The sequence below is a fragment of the Battus philenor genome, unplaced genomic scaffold (genome assembly GCF_028537555.1).
Source record: "Battus philenor isolate CCGP_79_NKW_IND1 unplaced genomic scaffold, ilBatPhil1.0.hap1 SCAF_12, whole genome shotgun sequence".
In the NCBI taxonomy this organism is placed as follows: domain Eukaryota; kingdom Metazoa; phylum Arthropoda; class Insecta; order Lepidoptera; family Papilionidae; genus Battus; species Battus philenor.
Genome location: NW_027181674.1, coordinates 11,260,217 through 11,282,808, shown reverse-complemented (window position 1 = coordinate 11,282,808; position 22,592 = coordinate 11,260,217). Strand labels below are relative to the sequence as shown.

At 32.3% G+C, this 22,592-nt stretch overlaps 1 protein-coding gene across 1 annotated transcript in view; it reads right to left on the bottom strand.

Annotated features, from left to right (window-relative positions):
• Positions 1-22,592, bottom strand: part of LOC137932676 (ATP-binding cassette sub-family G member 1-like) — a 44,845-nt gene that overhangs the window by 6,538 nt on the left and 15,715 nt on the right. Inside the window, exons 2-7 of the mRNA XM_068776306.1 lie at positions 7,807-7,924; positions 2,334-2,553; positions 1,860-2,005; positions 1,453-1,576; positions 535-649; positions 8-231 (exon numbers count right to left, since the gene is read on the bottom strand). Coding sequence (XP_068632407.1) covers positions 8-231; positions 535-649; positions 1,453-1,576; positions 1,860-2,005; positions 2,334-2,553; positions 7,807-7,924 — 947 coding nt within the window. The remainder of the gene's footprint in view (positions 1-7; positions 232-534; positions 650-1,452; positions 1,577-1,859; positions 2,006-2,333; positions 2,554-7,806; positions 7,925-22,592) is intronic.

Here is a 22,592-nt window from a genome sequence, read left to right as displayed (position 1 = left end):
GCCTTACCCAATCCCGATATTGCTGCACCAAACAGCGTTTAAATAGCACATTGAACTTGTATATCTCGTGGGGCCGATGGATGATGGTTGACATCTTCCCGCAGGAGAATCTCTGCTCGGTGTCGGTGTCGTTTGCAGGCGGAGGTGGGGTCTCTTCTTCCTCCCGTTTCGAGCACTTGGCCGCTAACAGCTCGTTGAAGTTCCCGTATTCTGCGTTCGCTATTTCTAAAACTAGAAATAAATTTACACTTAGCAACGATGTGTTGTATTTGATTTAAACTTTTAATTCTCGTTTAGGCCACAAACAGCTTAATATTAACTAATTAGAATAAAATAAAAACCGGATTTAAAACCGACACCTATTAAACTAATTAAGCACTTAGTTTTGTTTAAAGGTGTAGAAATAAAAAAACATATTTTTGAAACGTTACTAACAATTGAACACTTTTTTCTTACATGAGAAACTTGGAACAGTTGTTCTTATTATGTCTAGAAGCTATGACTGCCGTTACCATACAGATTTAACAAACTTACTGTAGTCTGCTGGGTTGTGGTACTTAGAGCACTGGAGTCCCACGGACGCCAGGTAAGGCACGGTGTCAGCGCTCGAGCCGTCATATATGCACATACCCTCGGCGAGCACGTAAACCTGTCGTGTATACACAAACTAAAACATTTCTTCTGGCAGTTCCTTTGGATTTTAAACACTACAATAAACAACACGCTGCGGGGATACTATAGCCTCGCTTATAAATGACGAAGAGAGAAGACCAACATTCATTCAATTTTGCAGATAAATTACGGCAAAATTAATAAATAGAAATAAAAGTTAAAATGTAAAAATAAATGTGAATAGTAAAATATCAAATAAGGTAAAATAATAAGAAATGTTAAATAGAACAAAAAGTAAAAAAAAATGTATAATTGAGAATGTAAGAACGAGGTGTATGAAAGGATCGAATATAAGGGAAAGGTAGAAGAAATGTAAAAAGAAAGGAAAACTACGAAACAATATAAGATAAATTAAAGAAGAGAACGGAACTAGAAGTATTATGTGACAAACTTATTAAGAGAAATAAAAGTCCCTGTCTCAAAAATTAGGTTGGGGTACGAGGGGCCTCAAATGGTGGGGGGGATAAAAAAAACAAAAAAGGCAAACAACACCTTAAAATAGCTTAATGTTTTGAATAAGGAGTGAATTAGTAGAGCAAATTTAGTATTTTTATATGCGATTTTATTTTTTAAATTTTAATTTGTAGTATTAACAGTGTACTTAATAATCATGAGATACGTTTGAATTTTTATATTTAATTTTAAGGAATACTTACTTATGATGGTTAAAAATTTATTTTTTCCGCGATTGTAGTGACGTACTTACAGAGATAGATATTTATGAATAACTTATTGAATAAATATAACGTCTAAAACAAAAATCCTTGATGTATTACTTACCCGATCAAATAGCATATAAAGCGAAGCAGATGGTTGATGTATCGTGCATACAATAGTTCGCCCGTCGCGGGCCAGGCCTTTGAGAAGCTCCAGGCATTGCTTCGAAGTCAGGCTGTCGAGACCTCTAAAAATTGATTTGGCAATTAGAATTGTAACCTCATTTATTGTACTTTGTGTTTTCGCCATTCAGAGCTTCCACGCAGAAGAATCTCTATATAAAAATTCAATGGTCTAATATATATGTTTTTAACGCCTCCTTGCATTGTTAACTAATAGCGAAAAATTTATTGTCGTGTAAATTGAACATGATCTGTTTAAGAGAGAATTTGTTATTGGCTTTTTAATACTGTAAATGAATAAATATTTTTTAGTCTTTTAAATATTTAAAAGGTAAGTAAAATAATTACGTCGTTGGTTCATCCAGGAACAGAACCGGAGGGTTGTCAATGAGCTCCACGGCTATGGACAGCCTCTTTCTCTGACCCCCTGACAAATTACCGCAGCGTGTGTTCTCCGTGCCTGCCAATCCTAGTGTATCTAGAATTTCCGCTACCTTTGAAAAACAGATCATATATTATCTCTATGAACGTTTGCCATCTCAATGGTAAAAAAATATAAATAATAATGCATGTTCAGACAGTAATAATTTATTTAAAAAGATGTTACATGCAAATAATCTTCTTTAATAGTAACCGTAGGTATATAATTAAAGTACTTGATTTTAATATCTCCAAGTTAATAATAACATGCAGTTTTCAAAGACATTAGGGATTCAAGGGATCATATTGATATTTAAACTTTATTATTAATTTAGTATATAGGTCAATAAGCATCTTTTTTCGTTGTTTTATGGTTTCTTAAGCATTTTTAATATAGCTTACCACGCCATTTTTCAATTTCTCAGTTAATGTATAGCCGAGCTTCATGTCGGCTGCGAATTTCATAAGTTCAGCGACAGTAAAAAGCGGGTTAAGCCTGTCATCCTGGAGAATGTAACAGGATTTCTTTCGATAGGCCGCCAGCGAGTCGAGGGACTTGTCCTTCTCCCGAAGGACACAAACGCTGTTGCCTGCCCGTATCGTGCCCGTTACACCTTGAGTCCTGTAAAATACATCTTACGACGGTCAATTACAATATGAGGCAATTTTTAACGAGTATTGCTAGTTCGAATCACAAAATATTTAACAATATACAATAGATAACATGTTCAAGTTTTGGCACCATTTCATAAAAGGGGAAATTTTTTGGTTAATTGTCTATGGATGTTGTGTACCGTAGTCGATTCAGATTAAAAAGGTCTTAAAAATATATCAGGAACGAAAAACTTGGTTAGAGTTAACCCATTGCACTCGAGTGGTGACGCTCGCTCACCACTTTGTTTCCTCATGTGGCGATTGATATTTTGTTTACGTATGTGATATCGTTCTTTAAAGTAGGGTCCTAAGAGCAGCGTATATAATCATATAAAGTCGCCGTAATGTTCCACTCAAACCACGTAAGATTTTCTATTCTGAGATTAGTGCCGTACCATGAAGCAGACAGCATTTTCGGTATCAGTTCGAACTTGACAGCCTTGGCAGAACGAATAAAAAAATTGAAATTTCTCATCCCCGTTACCATGAAACGCAGTGGTGAAATAAGTTCGAGTCAAGACGAGTTGGATTTAGAGTTACTAAACGAGGAGATACCAAGTATAATAAGATATCCTGGCGATAGCTCGACCGCGAGCAACAGTGATGATAGTGAAGAAGTAAGAGGTGTAAGACCACGATAGATCAGAATAATTGACAGTGATAGTGATACTGCAGAAGACCCACAATCTGACAATTATGAATAGATTAGTTGTACAGAATCCGAAGAGATACCCTCAAGATACCCTCAATATCGTTCATAGCTGGAGACGCTCCTGGAAGACCGCACGTACCCGCACAGACGAAAGAGCCGTTGGATTTTTTAAAACTATTTTTTATTGATGAACTCGTAAATGAAATAGTCAATGAAACAAATAACTACGCTAGAACAAAGCTACAAAACAGGACGCTATCGCCGTATTCGATGTGGCAAACTTCGCTCTTTAACTTGGTAAAAGACTTTATGTGTATAATCTTTTTAAGGTAGAGGTAACGAATTCACCAAAACCGTCGCGAAACGGTCCGAGTTGCTGGTAGGTCCTGGCCGAAAACGGTCTCGAGTGCAAAGGGTAAAATGTCAACGATAAGATGTACAGTTCGTAAAAATATTTATAACGTTTGTCAATAAACGTGCTGCTTATTTAGATATAGTTTTTGCACGAGGTCGGCATACAGGTCATTTGGAGATTAGGAAAAACGACGTCTAAGTGAATTAAGTAAGGGATACAGGCGTTGCTGGTCGATGATTTGACCTAAGATGTTTATGAGATTGCGATCCTTCACAAGGTCTAATACAAAATCCTACGTAGCAGCTTTCATTGGAATCCTTATAAGGTTTGGTTGCAAATGACAATTAAGAGGTATATCACTCGTCTTTTATGGTTACGCAGCAAAGTCGCCCAGTATACTGTAACACAGTAACGCTTGGACGCAGTTATTAACCTAGTAAGGCCTGTTACCTCATCGCACGTCATAGATTCAGTAACCCATAACCCAGAATATCGACACTACAATCATGTATACACAGAATTTCATCACTGTAACTTCATCATCATTTTTGACATAACACGTTCACTGCTAGACATTATTGCTGTTATTTATATATACATATATATATATATATATATATATATATATATATATATATATATATATTGACACACTATTCCATAAATCCCAAGATTTCTATTAGGACCGATTGAAAGTGGCGTTCATCCAACGTCTTCCAACGACCTTTAGAGAGGTCCGGTACTGCCCTGCAGTTGCCGGTTCGTGGTCTACAAATCCAGAAGCTTAAGGTTCCAGCGGCCAAGTGGTTGTTCTACGCGCTGAGTGGCCTTCACTGCCACTTCAGTTTGGGAAGGTGGACTATATCAGTTACTTTCCTTCTTGGTCTATAGATGTTTTCATTGTTTCGATCTCGTAGAAAAATCTCGGACCGAACGTCGCATCACTTACTGTCTTATATTCCAGATGTTTTTTTTTCTTTTACAAGTCGTTAAGATATGCATCGATACGGTGTTTTACCAACAGTGTTCTCATTTCGGTTTCGACGGCAAATGAATAAGTCTGTGGTTTATATAAAATATGCTTAATAATGTATTCCGATTCTTTAGCCCAAAGAAGACGTCGAAGTAACATATTTAAATCAATTATCAGCGAAATTAGTATCAAGTTTTGGTTACAATCGGAATCGCTATTACTCTGAATGTGAAAAGACTTTGTAAAAAGATCATCAACTGTGCAAGAAGATGTAAAATATAATTACATGGAGTTGCTAATATTCAGAGTCTGCACTGCGATACCGTACAGCTCTTTGATTCTTGCACGTATTTTATTTACATATAATAAACAAATACTTCACCACCACAAGTAATTTCGTGGAATAGGCATTAGAATTGCGGATTTCAAAGTTGCTAGAACACAGACATTATAAGGCTCTTAAAAAGGTTGTGTAACTCAACAAAAATATGATACACACCACCTTCTTGTAAACTGTAATTGTGGTAATAATAAAGGCTTCGTCGCTTTGTCTTCAGAAAAAAAAAACCAAATAGTTTTGTGCAATTTAAAAACAACGCACATTTAAATGTCTGGCATGGTATATTGAAAAAAGGAGCTTCTACATAACTTTTTTTATTAACTGTCGATGGAATATTACACTTACATGATAGTGCTTCCTGAATATTAAAATGAGGCTTCACCGTACACATTTCTGTCATTCTCAAACATTAAAACTCGCATCTCATTAAACCAGTAATATCACTACGTCCTTAAAACCGAAAGGAAACGGTACACTAACCTGTGTTAAGTATAATTATAAATAATAATTTACTTTAAAAATCTACATGCACTGTGAATCTATAATCGATAACCTCAATAAAAATAAAAATTGTTTATTATTGCGATGTCATTAAATGCTTACGATTATATGTGCAAACACATTTACAATTTAGGTTTATTTTTTTCAATAACAATTGAAACACATATTTATTTTATTGCTCTATTCGCAGAAAGAGCCACGAGCGGACGTAATTTGAAGAATTTGCTGTTATTTTATAAATGGTTATTAGATTGTGGTTAAAATCTGGGTTACCTGTGATGCAATGTATTTTCAATTTATACCTATATTAATAATATTTTAGGTAATTTAACGTTGGCATGTGGGTACGACATCTTTTCTTTGGCGCGTTGGCGTGGGTAGGTAAATAAAATAATAAATAATCTTGACGGAAGATAGCTGACATTGTAAACCTTTAGGCATATATATAAATAACCACATTGTGCTGTACATAGTACACTCAATATCAACTAAAGGAGTGGTGGTGCGACACTAATCTGTTACCAATATCAGTCTTAGTGCGCTTTCATAACCATTAATAATCGATATTTTATTACACTTTCCTCAGTGGTAACAGGTTAAGGTCTGTCTGTTACTGTCTGGTTTGTCATTAATGATGGTCGGTCCAAGATGTGCGTTTGATTACTGGAAGCGTTTGGCTTCCAATAACTTTGTGTGAATTATACAACATTTCCGCTACTCATGAAGAATTAAGAACAACACCTCTAGGAAGCATCAATAGACTACAACAATATAACATATATGCCAAAACTTGATTTTGTTTCTTTTTAAAAATTTAATGGACGCAAAACCAACAAACAGTTCAGGATTTAAAAGTAACGCTGCGTAATATTAATTGCACTCTAAAAATTTTGGAAGTATACTATGAACGAGAATCCAATCAAAAAAATTAAGATACCAGTAGTTATTATTAAATGAGTCTGTGCGGGCACGAATCAAAAGCGTGCCAAATATATACTTGAAAGTCCGAGGTAATCGACAAAAATACTATTTTAATGCACAAGTAAAAATACAAACTCCAAAAGAACCCGGCCGAGGTTATGGCGGTTTTCGGAAAAAAATGAACTGTATAGATTAAGTTGTATTTTTATTTATTACCGTAGAGGAAAGTTGTTGGTCTCCTAAAGAGAGTACGAAGCACAATCCACCAACACGGTGACCACGCGAATGTTTTTGATTATTGGACATAGAATATATCCATTTCGTTAAGATGCCTTTCCGATATCAAGGTATAGTAAATAGTGTACACAAATTTTGTAAAATGTAACGTAAGCGGAAACCTAAAGTCATTAGAGGGATTTTTTTCCATAAGCAGAATACAACCTAATATGCCTAAGAATACAACAACACGTAAAACGTAAGTTACATGATTCAAAAATGTAAATTATCCAAAATCACTTACGACTTGACTCGGACTAACATCGCTTAGTTCATGCAAGACATATAATTTTTTCAGGACAACAAGAAATACATAAGAACTTAAAACACTACAAGATCCTTCTCCTATAATTTTTTTTCATTAACCTAATTTCACTAAATTATAGCTTATATTATTATATATTATTTTGATATATTATATAGATTATAGTATTTTGATTTCCATGCTTAAAAATAAAGAAAAATATCAATTATTGTATTTTTTATTCGTAAAAGATAGTGGAATTTGTCATCGCCATTTCACATTTCTCATCAGTTTGGCCGTTTTAAAACAAAATTTGACATTATAGCAATTTATATGAACAATTAAAAACATACACAATTTATTAAAAACATAAATTTGTGTCAAAATTTTAAATTGGTAAACGCACCAAAATGAACTACCTAATACTTTTAATGAAACTAAAAGTTTTCGCCACTTTTTCCAATAATACACACGTAGTTCCAACAGGATTGTACACACAGCCAGAGTTTCGATGTATTTGCTTCGAGAAGCTTTCTCGCAAAATCTGATCTTACGCTTTAGGGATATCCCGTGGCCACTGACATCACCCGACTCAACTCGATTTTTTATGAGACCTCCTTAAAGAATGTTGTAATAACGATTTCCGAACTCCCCCCGTAAACTTAAAAGAAATTATCCGAAATCAGCTCAATTGAACCAAGTTTACTGCAGTGTGTGGCGTAGAACACAAGGCTCAGTTTTAAACTGTGTTTGCAACTCGACGGAAGTCATTTGGATAATATACCCTTTAAAAAATAAAATCCGCATATTCTTTTTACCGTTCAATGATTTCAGTCAAATAAAACATTTTTGTTTATTTAAAAACATAAATCTGCCACCGGACAACCTGTATGTTACGTACCATAAAAAAAAACAATTATGGACTCCAAAAATTCCAAAAACGAAAAATAAGTACTTACGAGAAACCTGTGAGAGCGTTCATAAGCGAGGACTTGCCGGCCCCCGACGGGCCCATGATGGCGGTCAGTTGTCCGGAATTAAACACACCGGATACTTGTTTGAGTATAGTCTTCGTTTCTGCAATTGTTTAGAAATATAATATTAATATATCATACAAACTCTTATTTCACTGAAATTAAAATAAAAAACCCCATCGAAAAAAAAAACTATTAAGGAAATATTTTTTAAAATTATTTGTGAATTTGTACCCGGATAGCTTAACTTAAAATTAAATCAATGTCATTTTATAAGAAAATTTAAAACTCTTTAGAACGTCATGTAGATTGACAATCAAAGTAATCAAACACGGATTCCAGTCAATGTTATAAACTACCTCGTGATTATTATATCGTAATAGGGGTTTCGTACCCGAAAATTAACAAAATTTTGTTCCGCATCAAACCTGTTTGTTAATAAATTCATCTGTTTTTGCATAAAAATTTTGTTTCGTCATGTAATGGAGATTGGTTGAAATTAAATTATCATTAGTCGAATAAAACTATTTGGACTAAGTGTACGTATCCATTATATACGTATTACTATAATGTTAACTATAGCTTCATTACCACAAAAAATTACTATGACCCGGAAAAATTGCTATAGATTGTGAATTGAAAAAGGTAAGATTATTTAACAAGAGGCAATGTATTGTTCCTAAGTTGATTAATATTGCTTACTCTAACCATTCACTTTACTCTTATCTTATTCCTAATATAAAGTATATGAGACATTTCGACGTTAAAATCTTTTTTCTCTAAAGTACCATTTTGCGAGTAACGGCATTCTCAAACCTAAACATAGTGACTACTCACAAAAAACATAAAATATGGGTACATTTGGCAAGTGACACCAACTTACAAATACCCTATTTATACTACAATTATTTCCGTAATAAATAATAATACAAAAATTTTAAGAGCCGTTTATCACGTTATAAGAAATAAAATAAATTATATATTACGGTAATACTTTTTACAGTAACATCTGTGTGGCTTTCCACACATTTGCGACTTAATGAAGATTCCGATCTCTCTAAAACAGGTATTTGCGGTTTACACACGTTTTCTACCAGGCCGAGGTAATTCTGAAGCAAGATCACTGGTTTCCGATTCATAAAATTGTAATATTATTATATGATTTATAACATCACATTTTATCATAGAATAAAATTATTAAACCTCTTTACGAAACCTGTTTTAATAATGTATTCACGACTTGTTTCAATCTCTGCAGAAAAGCCAACATAATCTTTACTAAACTGAACTTCCTCGATATACATATTTGTATCTCGAAGAATGTAAATTATCCCAATCCCGACAAGTAAATTATATATATTTTTACTTCAAACAGAATTGGATAATTGGCAAATCACGATTGATTTTAATCTTTTATTATTTATTTTCAATTAATTTCCAAATGAATAGAAACGTTTCGTTTTACTCTTTTAATATTATAAAACTCGGTTGTTCATTATCCGAATAATGATACGAAATTTATATTAATACATAAATCACAAAATATTAATACAATGACGGTCTTTGATATAAATACAAAATAATCACACATTTTTATATTAATACGATTAAGATTTTTAATTAACATTAAAATCAGGGCAGATATAACATTCAAGGTGAGAACTGTAAGTAATAAAAATGATTTATTTAATGCAGCGAAGAAAATAAATGTATTGTTTATTTTTTTAAATAATATTTTGTTTATTTTTTACCGTTTAAATATCGCAAAGATTTCATATGATCATCAAGGGTAGATGACTTTTTAATATTTACTACTTTCAATCTGGTTACTTAATTTATTTAAAAAAAGAGAGTAAACGGTTAGTGACTGCGTCTAAATGCGATGAATAATTCGATTTTCAGAATATAGCAGCAGTAAAGCCAAAACAAATCCTCGGACCAAGAATCTATGAGGTACCAGCTATGGGAAGGTTCTAAAGCTAGCAAAATATCCAAGGGAGAATTGCGTTGTTTCTTTTGTGAGTCCAGCCAGTGCGGCCTTACATTTATTATAACATGAAGGTCTTTATTTTATTGTGGAATTTCTAATTTCGTCTTTTTAAAAACAAAATTATTTGTATTTGATTTATTAATTGTACCTATGTTATATAAATATAGATTGAAGATGTCCGATATGGTATAAAAAAGATCTTTATGAGTAATTACTTTGCTTGGCTCGCTCTTGCATATAACCACTGACTCGTGACGTTGAGAGCTGTTAACTGTGATTAATGAACAGTTAAGCTAACAACATGAGGGTATCACTTCAAACGTTAGCCGTGTGCAACGACTAAATGGAGTGTATACAAAACATTTACTCGTACTATGACACACTACTCGTATATATACATTCATGTCAAAATACTATTATAATTAAAAATAAACTAAATGTTACTTTCGAATTTCGAATCTCTGATTTTTATGTGATTATTCATTATGTTTTCTTGTTTCCTCGCCAATATATTGTAAAAAAAAATATTTTATTAAAATGGAGTGGGGTGAAAAGAGACCCATATTGCTGTGATTGCTTTATATAAAGTAGATATCATAAAAAATACGATTTATAAATTCCTCCATTCGCTTAGTATTACTGAAATGTTTGTGTATTTCGAGATATGGATACGTACAATGACATCTCCTCTGTTTATGACAGAAAAGGATCTAGCCATCTACGTAGTGTTCGTGAAAAAGAAGTTCGAAAAAGGTGATCAGGTAAGTATAGTCAGTGATAAGGTAATTTTTTAGTCGTTGAACTACTGCACTGCAGTTACATTGGGACGTATTAACATACATCACCACGTGAAGAACCATCAACAAAACATTACTTACAATAAATACCTTTAAATTCTTTACTTATTTCCTCTCACACTCATACTCAACGTGGACATCTAAATGGTAATGTGCCCAAGGTAAGAAGAATCAATGTAGTTGTTAAAAATTTAAACAGAAAGACGATCCCTCATTTCTATGATCAACCAGAAACGTAATCTTCGTGGGTGTGATAAATATGCTAGCTTTGTAATTTACCCAATATTGGAACCTAAGCATCCTCTCAGAAAATTGTTACGGGTAATCCAATGTACGGGCTCAGTCCGGATTGGTGGATGAATAAAATTTAAAATTGATTATAGTAATGGCGACATCCTAGAATTATCACAAAGTGTACATCTCTGAAATCGAATAAGTGATCTACGAACCTTTATGGTTGCCAAGCAACCTCTGATCACCAGGTCTTAGCAGTAAGTGTGATCAAATATCAAACCGATGTACAACTTATTCATGAGGCATAGATATCTTTATAAAACAATTATTAACCATATTTATAATTACATACTTATCTGTTTTTTTTTTAATAAAATACAGTTAATAAAAATAATTGCATTCTATTTGATTTATTGGTCGTACTTGGCATACAATTAACCCCGCAATCATCGCAATAGCAAGGTATTAATTTAGTATTTACTATTACCATTCATTAGAAGCCGCAAGGATGTCGGGGGAAATTAATAGACTCTATTGTGCTTTCCACAATTCAGCTACTTATCCTTTGTATGAAAATAATTATAAATCTGTACTTACTTTAATTTTTTAAACAGATTACATAACATTTTTTTTACTTAATTTTACCATGTGAGCAAAAGTAATGTTGAGGTCGAAAAGGTTGGCACGGTTAAAATACCTACCGTACCATATATACAAGTTTCATTACTACATCAAAGCAAAGCTACAAATGGGGCAATTTGTACAGTGAGTCTATTTTTTAACGTTTAGAATACGAAAATGGGCAAGTGTTAGGTCAATCATGTCTTTACTTCTTCCTTACAGAACTATGCATTAATTTTAACATTTATTTTAAATGTTAAAATAGCTTCTGATTGCAGTAGTAAAAATATGCTCAATGATCCATAAAATTATAATAAATATATATTTCATCAATTTCCTCGATGTCAATAAAGCTAGATTTTTTATGGCAACATATTTTTTATAATAGAGAACATACATACATAAATTAATTAAAAAAATTATGTAAAACTAATTACAATTAGGGAGGACATAGTAACACGTGGCGTAAAAATAATGTCATAACGTCGTTCACATTAATTATTATAAATGGCGCCAAACGTCAATGTGATTTGACATTTATCATGTGATAGACACCTCAAGAACGTAGAAATATGTTTACAGCTTATTTGACAAATTTTCAGTCTGTTGTTCAACTCGAGATGTGGCCATTTAAGCCATTTAAAATGTTCAAATAATGTCATTAATTTTACACTTTCAAATATTTTTTTTTCAACAACAGAGCCCTTTTTTAATTTAATAATAAAATGGATGCCGTTTAATATTATAACATTACCTTTGCACCGCCTGTTATAATTGAACATTTTAAACTGCTTTTATCTTTCATAGAGCGATTGATATATGCAGTCAACTCAATACAAAAAGTACGGGCGCGTAGCTGCAGATCGTTATATTAGACAACTTGACATAATCATAACTTGTTATTTACATTGATTTAATGTTAGATATAATTGATTACATTTATTTATGACCTGTCGTAATGTATAAGAAGCAATATTAATGTTCTTCAAAGCCTTATGTTATTTATTGTTCACAGTAATAGGTATTATTACTGTTAATCATATATTAAAAATGTAAGTACACGAGTTATGTAATTTATGGCCGTAAAATGTGAACCCAGTCACAATGTTTCGTATTTCTTAGTTATGTTCATCACTTGTTCATTATACAACATAAGAAAAAAATTGCACAGATTATACATCAATATACGTTATACGATTTACATTAAGCATTAAATAGTTAATCGTTAAAAAAATTCGTTTAGAAAAAAAAGCATATTTGAAGGATAGGCGGGAAAGCATTTTTTCATTTTTTTCTTTAATTTTTAAGGTATAACTCAAATATTTTGATATGTTTCAAGTTACAAAAATAATATTATCAATAAATGACTTTGTTTTGTGGTCTTTCCATCGAGCAAAAGTTTTTCTTTTGCATCCGTACTGTTTATTCATACTAAATACTTATTGCGCATCGTATATTAAAGATATAAATAAATGTATGTTATTTAAAACCTTAAATTGTTGGTCAAAGTCACAGCAAAATATAAGACTTGCGCAGATGCTTTTTTTTCTTATTTTCGTGTCTATAAGATAAATAAATATTTGACTATTTTTCAGGTAAGAATTTTTTGACGTTGTCTGCCAGTGAATAATAGTTAGTAATATAAAACAATTAGTATTGACTGAAGAAGTAAGAACGAAACGCGAGAGTATACGCGTTTAGCGGTTAGTTGTGGATGTATTTGTTCCTCAAAATCAGTCCAAATGCAATTACGACGGCAACATTATTGGCCGAATTTTAATTCGAAACGCTCTTACATGAACTTTAATTTATATGCCACGTCAGTTTAAAAATCCATTTGTCAAATATAAATTTGAATAATTTATTAGACTATAAGACTGCTTGATTTTTTGCGGGTACGATGATGCTCGCCGTATTAAGCCTGTTATGAATAAAAAGGAAAAAAAAAACAAAAAGGACGCTGACCTCGATGAATGGAATTTTTCAGACTTAAAAATTAAATAACGTTTAGTTTAATTGTCACCGTTTATCCTTACGTCAGTACTTTTTTTATTCGATACAATAACTAATTCGGTTTGGTTTTTCGATTATATTTATTAGATTATTTTTTCGATTATATTTTAATAACATACACAACCCGTAATAGCCAATAAAGTAGTGCCAAATAGAATATGACTAAAAAAACTATTATCACCATCATAATTTCAACCTTAGGACTGGTCACTTCAGATCATATGCCTCCACGGATATTCAATTGGACCGTTTGAAAGCCAACGACCTTACGAAGTTTTCTGCCCACTGTCTATGATCTCCATTCCAGAACCTTAGGACCCCATGGGCTATAAATTCTGCGCGCTATGTGGCCTGCTCGCTGTCAATTCAGTGTTTTAATCGACTGGGCTGTGTTCGACTACAGATCTTCCCATGCCTTATTCGATTACTATGAGAAATTTCCAATATAGCCTTTTACATGGGTGCAAGCCACGGGGCCCCAGCGACCATCGGTTCGATGGAATTACACGAAAGAAATATTTTAAGCTGCAAGAAACAAATGCATCTGAGACAAAGAGAAGAATAAAAAGTAATCAAACGGAACGTAATAAACATACTATATATATATATATATATATATATATATATATATATATATGTGTGTATATATATATATGTATTTATGTGTGTGTGTGTGTATATATTTATAAATACAATATTTCAAAGTAAAATTCCGCAACTTTTAAATTTCAAATTAATTATAGAAGTAATAGATAACAGTTGTCAGTTATAAGAAATTAATTCATGTTGCGGTTTGCATAGTAGTATCGATTTAAATGTGGAATAAATGATTGAAACATTGTTATAATAAAATATGTAATAATAAAATTTTCTTAACGCATATATTTCGCATGGTCATTTTCTGTTATTGAAAGAAGGTTGATTGCACGGTCCGTTTTAGTCCTACAAAAAGATTAAAATTCGTATTCAGAGGGGTCAAAAGAATATTTAACATTTAACTTGAACATATAGGTACTTAAACGTATCATCGTATTCGAGATATTTTTTGTTAAATGACTTCCGCAATTAGAGGCCTCTAGCTCTCTTTAATCATATTTATGGGACAGGGTATTACAATGTTATTATAATTACTTATTTATTTTCATAATTATAGAATTTTTGCATATTTACATAAATTTTTATTTTGTAACATTTAGCTTTATTTATTAATTACGTTCAAAATTATCTCTGTAACATTTGAGGAACGCAGGCCCGTCTTCGTTACTGTTTATCAGTGAGGCTATGCTGTCCTAATATTTTTTTCCTAGTAGTAGCTCGGATTTGGATAGGAGTCCTTCAAACGCGGGACAGATGGCCACCAGGTGCACCACGGTCTGGTCCGCCGCTGGCTCACAGAAGTACGAGGGTGCTGTGAAGGTACACCGAGAATCCCTCGTACCCTGTAAGCATCTGGGCCAAAACCGTGTCCAGCTCGATGCTATGGAAGTGGTAAGCTGCGACGGCATCGAAATCGTCATTCCTTACATGTACCTCCTATTCCATGCGTCAAGTGTTCCCATCCTAAGCTGCCGCTTGAGGAATGAGATGGGACATTCTTCGTAGTCTATGTTTTTTTGACTTTTCAGGGCTGGCGTTTTGGTCACTTACACACAATTGAGATATTACAGGACAAAGGATAAAAGAACACGATAAATTAACATTTGTTAGGTATAATTACAATAATACCATAGCTATGGTGTAGAGGGAATGCTATTGTATGTTTACTACATGTTCACAAGATTATTGCTCCGACGATCGTGTCGAAATGAAGTCCTGTATGTTGTCTGCTTTATACGGACCATAGTTGTTAGAGTAACAGTTTTTCTAATGGCAGTTTCGGTAACTTAGATTCACACGATACGCGGCGGACCTTCAGCTCAATCTGACCTGCGTACCATCACCAACTTTTTAACTGCCACGTTTCCCAATCTAATTCGTATCTTTTATAAAACCGCTAAGTCAATGTACAAATTTACACTCTTTTGTAATCATAATGTTTTATGTACGAAATTGAACTGTAAGAGACTGCAACAGTTTAACTAAGATATTCATCACTTCTAAAGATATTCTAGATAAACGTTCCCACCGTCGTTAGCGTTGTTACAACAACTGGAATGTTTTCCGCATAATTTATAAAGTACTTAAATGAATGACAGTAGGCAATTCAAAAACTTGCTTGTATTAATTGGAGCTGCATGATGCTAACTGGTTTCAAGTATGCCATGTCTGCCTGTTGCTACAGTTTTTTAAGTGAGTCAACTCAGTTTTTTACTTTGTTATTTACATTGTGTATTGTGAAGACAAATTTGTGTATTTAACATTACACATCCACTTCAAGGCATAGGCTTTCCCCAAAGATCGCCGGACGATGACCGGACCGTAACTATGTTAACACTCCACCTGGCCCTAGTGACACAAATTATAACAAAAAGAAAGGGGCATGCCCATGCTGCATCTACGAGCACGTTATCGCCACTCGAGAACTTGCAACTCGAGGTTGCATGTGCGACGTGCTCCGCCTGTTTGTGACTTCAGACGAGCAATTTTTCGAGCTACCTTGGTGACCTTGGTTCTTTTGCGGATTTCCTAAATGCCGCGATGCGATGCGCGCTAGATGCGAATATAATTTTTTATTTTCAATTGTATACAAACTAAAAATTTGCAAACAATAATGAGATTTACTCGGCATGAATGTTCAATGCACCAAGCGCTTATTTACCCTTTTGCGCGTAATTTTATTTCTGATTGTTCTTCTTTTCAATCAATTGACATCCACTGCAAGGTGTATGGTGTAATGAACCTCACCCAAAGAACCGACGAATTTCGACTCTCGTAGATGATCGGTCCACTAAGTGGGAAGCCTGCCCGCGCATTTTTGATTATGCGCTACTAAAATCAGGCATTCTTTGCATTTCGTTCTCGACTGCTATGAAAATTGTTGTGAAAATGTTATGAAAATTACTATGTAATGAGAGATGATGTGACTATGAGACTGCTAGTGAAAGAGCAAATCAGCAAATTTTATTGACTCAATTATTTAAATGAGTTAAAACGGAAAAATAAAAAATATCATACTAACGAATTTTACAAAACTTACCTGTGCGAATGTTTTAAGATACACTTCTTTATACAAAGCTTTCTGACCGGTCGATTTTTAAGGAATTTATCCTTATTAACTTTTCTCGTAGTTCAGTAGTTTTTCTTGTACTCTATTATTAACTAATTAAGATATGTCTATTACAATGAAATTTTATTTGGAAACAGAAAATGTAATACATTTGAAGTTTGGTTTGCTAACATTGCTTGTTAAAAATGTTGCAATGTTATTTATTATGATACCTAGTTGGCTGTTACAGCTTCGTAGGTCACGCAGCTTTAATAAAACAGCAAAAAATTAGATTTAACAGCCGAGCTCACTTAATATTACCGTCAAGAACATGCTTTAGTGACTTCATTATTATGATTATTACTTATCGTAAAACAAAAGTTAAATGAAAATCATCAGTTCAAATACACTTTAGTCTTTTGAATTTCACTTGATTATGAAAGTATAATATAGTTCGACCGGAACTGAGAAAACTACTGAGAAAATTTCTGATAATAATAAGATTGCTTTTGCATGGTTTTAAAATATCTATTGATTATATGTAAATAATAAAATATTTACCGACAGACGACCCAATTCGCGGGAAGTAGCTGAATGCGGGCATCGCAAGACTAATCATAGTCGTGATCTTTATAGGAGGCCTATCCTTGGTAGTGGGTTATATCAGCTGATATTATGATGAGGATGACTAGAAATTCCATTCTTGCATAATTTATACGATGGACTCATGATAAGTTTCGGCATTACGCTATGTATTACACTTGCCCTTCAACCGACATGAAGAACATATATAGTTGCTTAGCGGTACTTTTAGTACAAGTAAAGAATCCAAAATATCTTAAAAGTTTTCCCATATCTACCAGTAATCTACAATTCGAGCTAAGATAAAATATAATAGATGTTACTATCTAATAAGAAATTGGTCATAGTTTTAAAAACAGTGTTTAACGTAATAAAATTGTACGACTTGTTTGCATGAACTTTAATATACTAACGCAATGCGGAACCATCATTTTTTTTTTGCAACTTAAGGCCATATTATTTTTAATGTTGAGCGTTTTGTAAACACTACTCAACTAAAATCAATAATAAGCCAACGTTTAAGACAACGATTACAGAAATAAAGTCAATAATATTTGTTTTTCACTGACCTTCTAGAAATAAACCGTATATCAACTTTATTTAGTGCGCTATTTTACACTCGGTACTTGTTATGGTATTGGAAATGATCACCTACTGTTCAATCACTTTGACGTTTACCTTAATTAAAAATAATTTTACGTAGTTTGTAAGTATGTTATCCTTGTGAGAATGGTCGTTATTGTTGCTATTTTAACCTACCCATGTTCACGTACTAGGCCCGTGTAACTTGTGTGTAGAGGATATTTTTATCAGTTTAAAACATATAGTTATTTTTCAATGTAACATGTACAAACTTTGCGAAAAGTAACATATACCTCTCAATTTATATCTCTACGTTAATTACGTACGTAAATTAATTTTTAGAACCTTCTGGCTGGTAAACAAATAGAACTGTGAATTTAAATTGACGCTTTTCATCGTGGAAAGATGTTATCTGATACAAAACACAACGAGGTTAATCCATTGTACAATAATACAATGGTATTAAAATATGTAATCATGACAATTGTCATGAGTTCTTCTCCACTGTTATTACAGATAAATAGTAAAGGAAATATAATAACTAATGTGTCATTATGTCAAACAGTCGTTACTAATAAGCAAACGTGGCTTTTTATTTAATATTTTAGTATATGCAAGAAAAACGTCCTGCTGTATTCACATGGACGAATGCATCAATGAATAAATAGTGAAGTGAAGCAATGTAATAATAAATGTAACAAATTCAGAAAAATTTACATTTCGCTATGATTTAAATCTTTCTCAATCAAAACATTAACAACTGTTAGACTTTACTATTTATTATATGTTTAACTCATCAAATGTTAGTATCATAGGCTGAATGTGAGAAAGTATAATTATAAATTTATTTTTATTCTTGATAGGACTTGCCAGGTCTTGAACTGGTGATAAAAGTAAGACCCGTTTATAAAAATAAAGTGCTATGCAAGATTTTGTATTACAATACCCTGCACAGAAACATATTTACGATCGTTTCCTAAATATAAGCGATAGAATGTTATTTGACTGGCGACATCGCAGCATAGTGATTTCGTTGATATATGATATACATTTGTACAGAAAAAGCATCCTACGAGCGTAAATTATTTGCGAATTTCAATATTGAAAAAATATTTTTGAAAATCTACTTCATGGATACCTAAAATATATTTATCATCAATATTTTAAAATAAAATGCGTAACAGCGACAAATGCGTAAAAGGGACGTTGTAAGTGCTCCAAGCCGAATATTTAGAAACAGCGCTTTCCTGAAGTTGCTAACATACACAAAAGTGCAGTACAATACGTGTCAATTAATTAATGATTCAATGCTTCATTTCTATTTGTGTGAAATTAATAAGTTTAGGCTTAGACACAACTCTGTGACAATTCTCTTTGATCATAATTACGTTTACGTCCGCACCACTGTATACTTTAACCTCTAGTTGAACCCGTGATTATGACTGTATCTAATACTAATGTAATCGATAGCGAATGAGTGAAGGTCACCATCTGTCATGTATTTTGATATTATTAAATAAAGAGTCAACAGATAATGATATACAAACATAACGGAAGTTATTGAATATTCTGAAATTAACACGCCATTTACATAAATGTTAGATCAATAGTATTTGAAATATTCAAAAATTAACGTTAAAATTAACGATTCAACAGTAAGAAAAACAGAAGAGGTTCCTTATATTAAGCTGTTTCTTAAGAAAACTACTTATACTTTTTCGTCTGTGCCAGACATAGAAGTCAAGATATTTTTCTGATCGGAATTTTATCTATAGCTCACAACTTTTTTTAAATGCAAACCCTTTTCTATCGTCATCATTGAATTGATGTATTTTAATAGCCTCCTTTTTTATTATTTTTTTTGTACGTTATTCTTCAAGTAAGTTTAGTTATGTCAAGGTACTCTACTACTAGTAGATTACTTTTACTGCTTATTCTATGATTGTGTGAGCTGTACCACAAAAGGAATGAAGATTGTATAGAATATGATGGGTTCTTTATCATTTGAAAGCATATTGGCTCAATATCTCGGTACCACAATACAAGAATTGGTAGTTTAAAAACAAAATCCATACATGAACTTTTAGATAGATCAGAAAGTTGTCAAGTTTTTCAATGATACTGTAGAAAATAAACACTATCATCTAGTACCACTATCATCTGTAGTAAAAAGTTTTTCTTGTCCGAGAAAAAGAATGCGTTGCCATGTCTTAAAATTGTTAGCTCTATAAATTAACGACTATTATATAGTAGCATATAGTATATTAATATTTGAGTAATGTCGTAATCTTTTATTTTACATCTAGATCAAGACAAATATATATTTTCTTACCTGCAATTTATTCAAATAGATAATAGAGATAATACATATAAAGTATTTAATGAATTTGGCAATTCAAACTAATTTTAAGAAATAATTTTGGTTTTAAATGCTTATGAATATGTAAATGGCTATAAAAATAACGTCATTCGTTTCTAGTTTTAGCTTGTTACTCCTTATCTTAGATTTAAAGACAAGATTAACTTTAAATTATATTTTTATTTCCTTAAGAGCCTCAAAGATTTCTTCATACGCTTTTCCTACTTACTTTTAAGTGAGTCGTGCTTATTATTTTAAAATAATGGTAAATTTAAAGTGACTAAAATTAATTGCTTAGTGAATAATTTACATTTCGCGCAAAACCTTTAGGACAAGTTAATTGGCATCGGTGAGTTTTTAATAAAAAAGGTAGGCAACTTTTAGAATTATTCATATATTTAATGCTTGACTTGCGTTTCATAAGGATAACTTGTTTATACAATTATGGTTGTAAAAATGTTTGCAGGAAAAACAACTACTTATACCAGTGTAAAATTAATCTCTGGTTATTTATTAAAATCTTAGTCATTGTTTTAATACTTTCATAAGACTTTTGTTAGAAGGAAATATATAACACTACAGACTGGTTTTAACGTATTTTACATGCTACATTAATTTTAGTAAATAACAATCGAAATGAATACACACTTTTCTACCAAGGTTGTGTATAATCGACATTTCCGTAATTTATTTTTATGGTCTCTTAAATATATATTTTTTGTAACATGAAGTAATTTAGAGAACAATGCAAGATCGTGCTTATTTTGACGACCTCATAAGTATATAAAATGAAATGATACAACTAGTGTCACATTTTTCCTACTTTTGCAATATATTTAACTTCAAATATATTCCACAAACTTTTTGGATTGATATGAAAAAAAATGTAACAGAATACAGTTTATTTTTTTCCTCTTTGATAATATTAAAACTATCCAGATATGAACAGTACAACCAGATTTTTTGAAAAAAAAAAAGACCTTTTTATTTAAAGAATAGGAAAAAACGTTTTACAAAATGGTCGTAACATCTGTTTGTTATGAAATTAACATTAAAATTCCAACGACATGTGAAAAGTTTAGGGACCACTATAATTCAAACAGTTCAAGGTTAATCACCTCATTTCTTTTTTTAACAAAATGACAAAATGATTAAATTGGATTTTGTTTAACTTCCTAATAATTACCAAACATCTACGGTTCCGGTTTAGTCGACGTCGCTGTTTTTTTTTATTTGTTGATTGTTCAGATAAAATTTAATCTAAAATAATAATGTTATATCATAAATAAGATCTAGTTTTACTTCCTTGTCTCTACTTCCTATACTTGCGAATAATCGTTTTGAACATTATGTTTATATATTCAACTATGAATATTTTTCTAAAACTGATGCCAAATTTAATTTCTATGTTAAGGGAATTTCGTTGACATAAATTCGTTGTTGTTGAACTTATTGTATGAACAATTAGTTCAAATTAAGTTAAACTTAAAAAAAAACATTTAATAATATCTTTGTAAAATTTTTATACTGCCGATAAAGTTTTGAAATCTATTTTGACTATAATTTTGTTTTAAAATTAATGCAATGTTTTGCATATTAAATTATCAAATTACGTAACCCGTAGCGTTATTTACTATTAATATTTCATAAATTCCAAGGCTATGCCTTCTTGGCAATCAATCTAAATGGCAATATTTACAGCATGTGGGAGGCCAGTAAATGTGTACTCGTCCAATTGACGAGCATAATAGAAATAGAAGAAAATGAAGACACATTGAGCGCCATGAAATAAGTTAAAATAGAAAAAAACATTAATGTTGTAGCAAAATTAGTAAAATATTGTAAGTAACATGGAATAATTTACCTCGTGGCTACTCTTGTAAATATATTGCAGAAAACAATTTATGCCATATCGATATTGTCACAGATCGCTGCAGATTTAGTGGATTGACATTTCGCAAGACGTTCAACATTCGGTTAACTAAGCGAATGACACATTGATTCACTGGTGTACCAAAATTTCGCGGTCTGAACCTCGACCATTCAAACCGGGTGTTTAGTTTCCAAAGAAATTTGTAGACTGTACTCAGCGACAGACATGTCAAAAAGAATGTCAAAAGTTTGAAAAAAGATTTTTGAACTATCCCCGAGCTGTGTAATAAACTTAGCATCGTCGAGCCAGAGCCGGAGAAAATTGCTAAATAGTGTCGAGGTAACCGAACCACCGCTCGGTGCGACAAACGAGTGGACGTAAGACGTTCGTCCACTTTAAGTTAGTGAGCACCACCACATCACAGATCTAACCAGCGTAGCTCAGCGCCGCTACTTCCTGTGATCACCGTAAACCAAGTCTGATTAACTAAAATCGGATATTCACTCCGATCCCGAACCGCAAACAAAGCCCTTGGCATTATTAAAAAATCTGTGTAATAAGTTAATTTTCTTAAA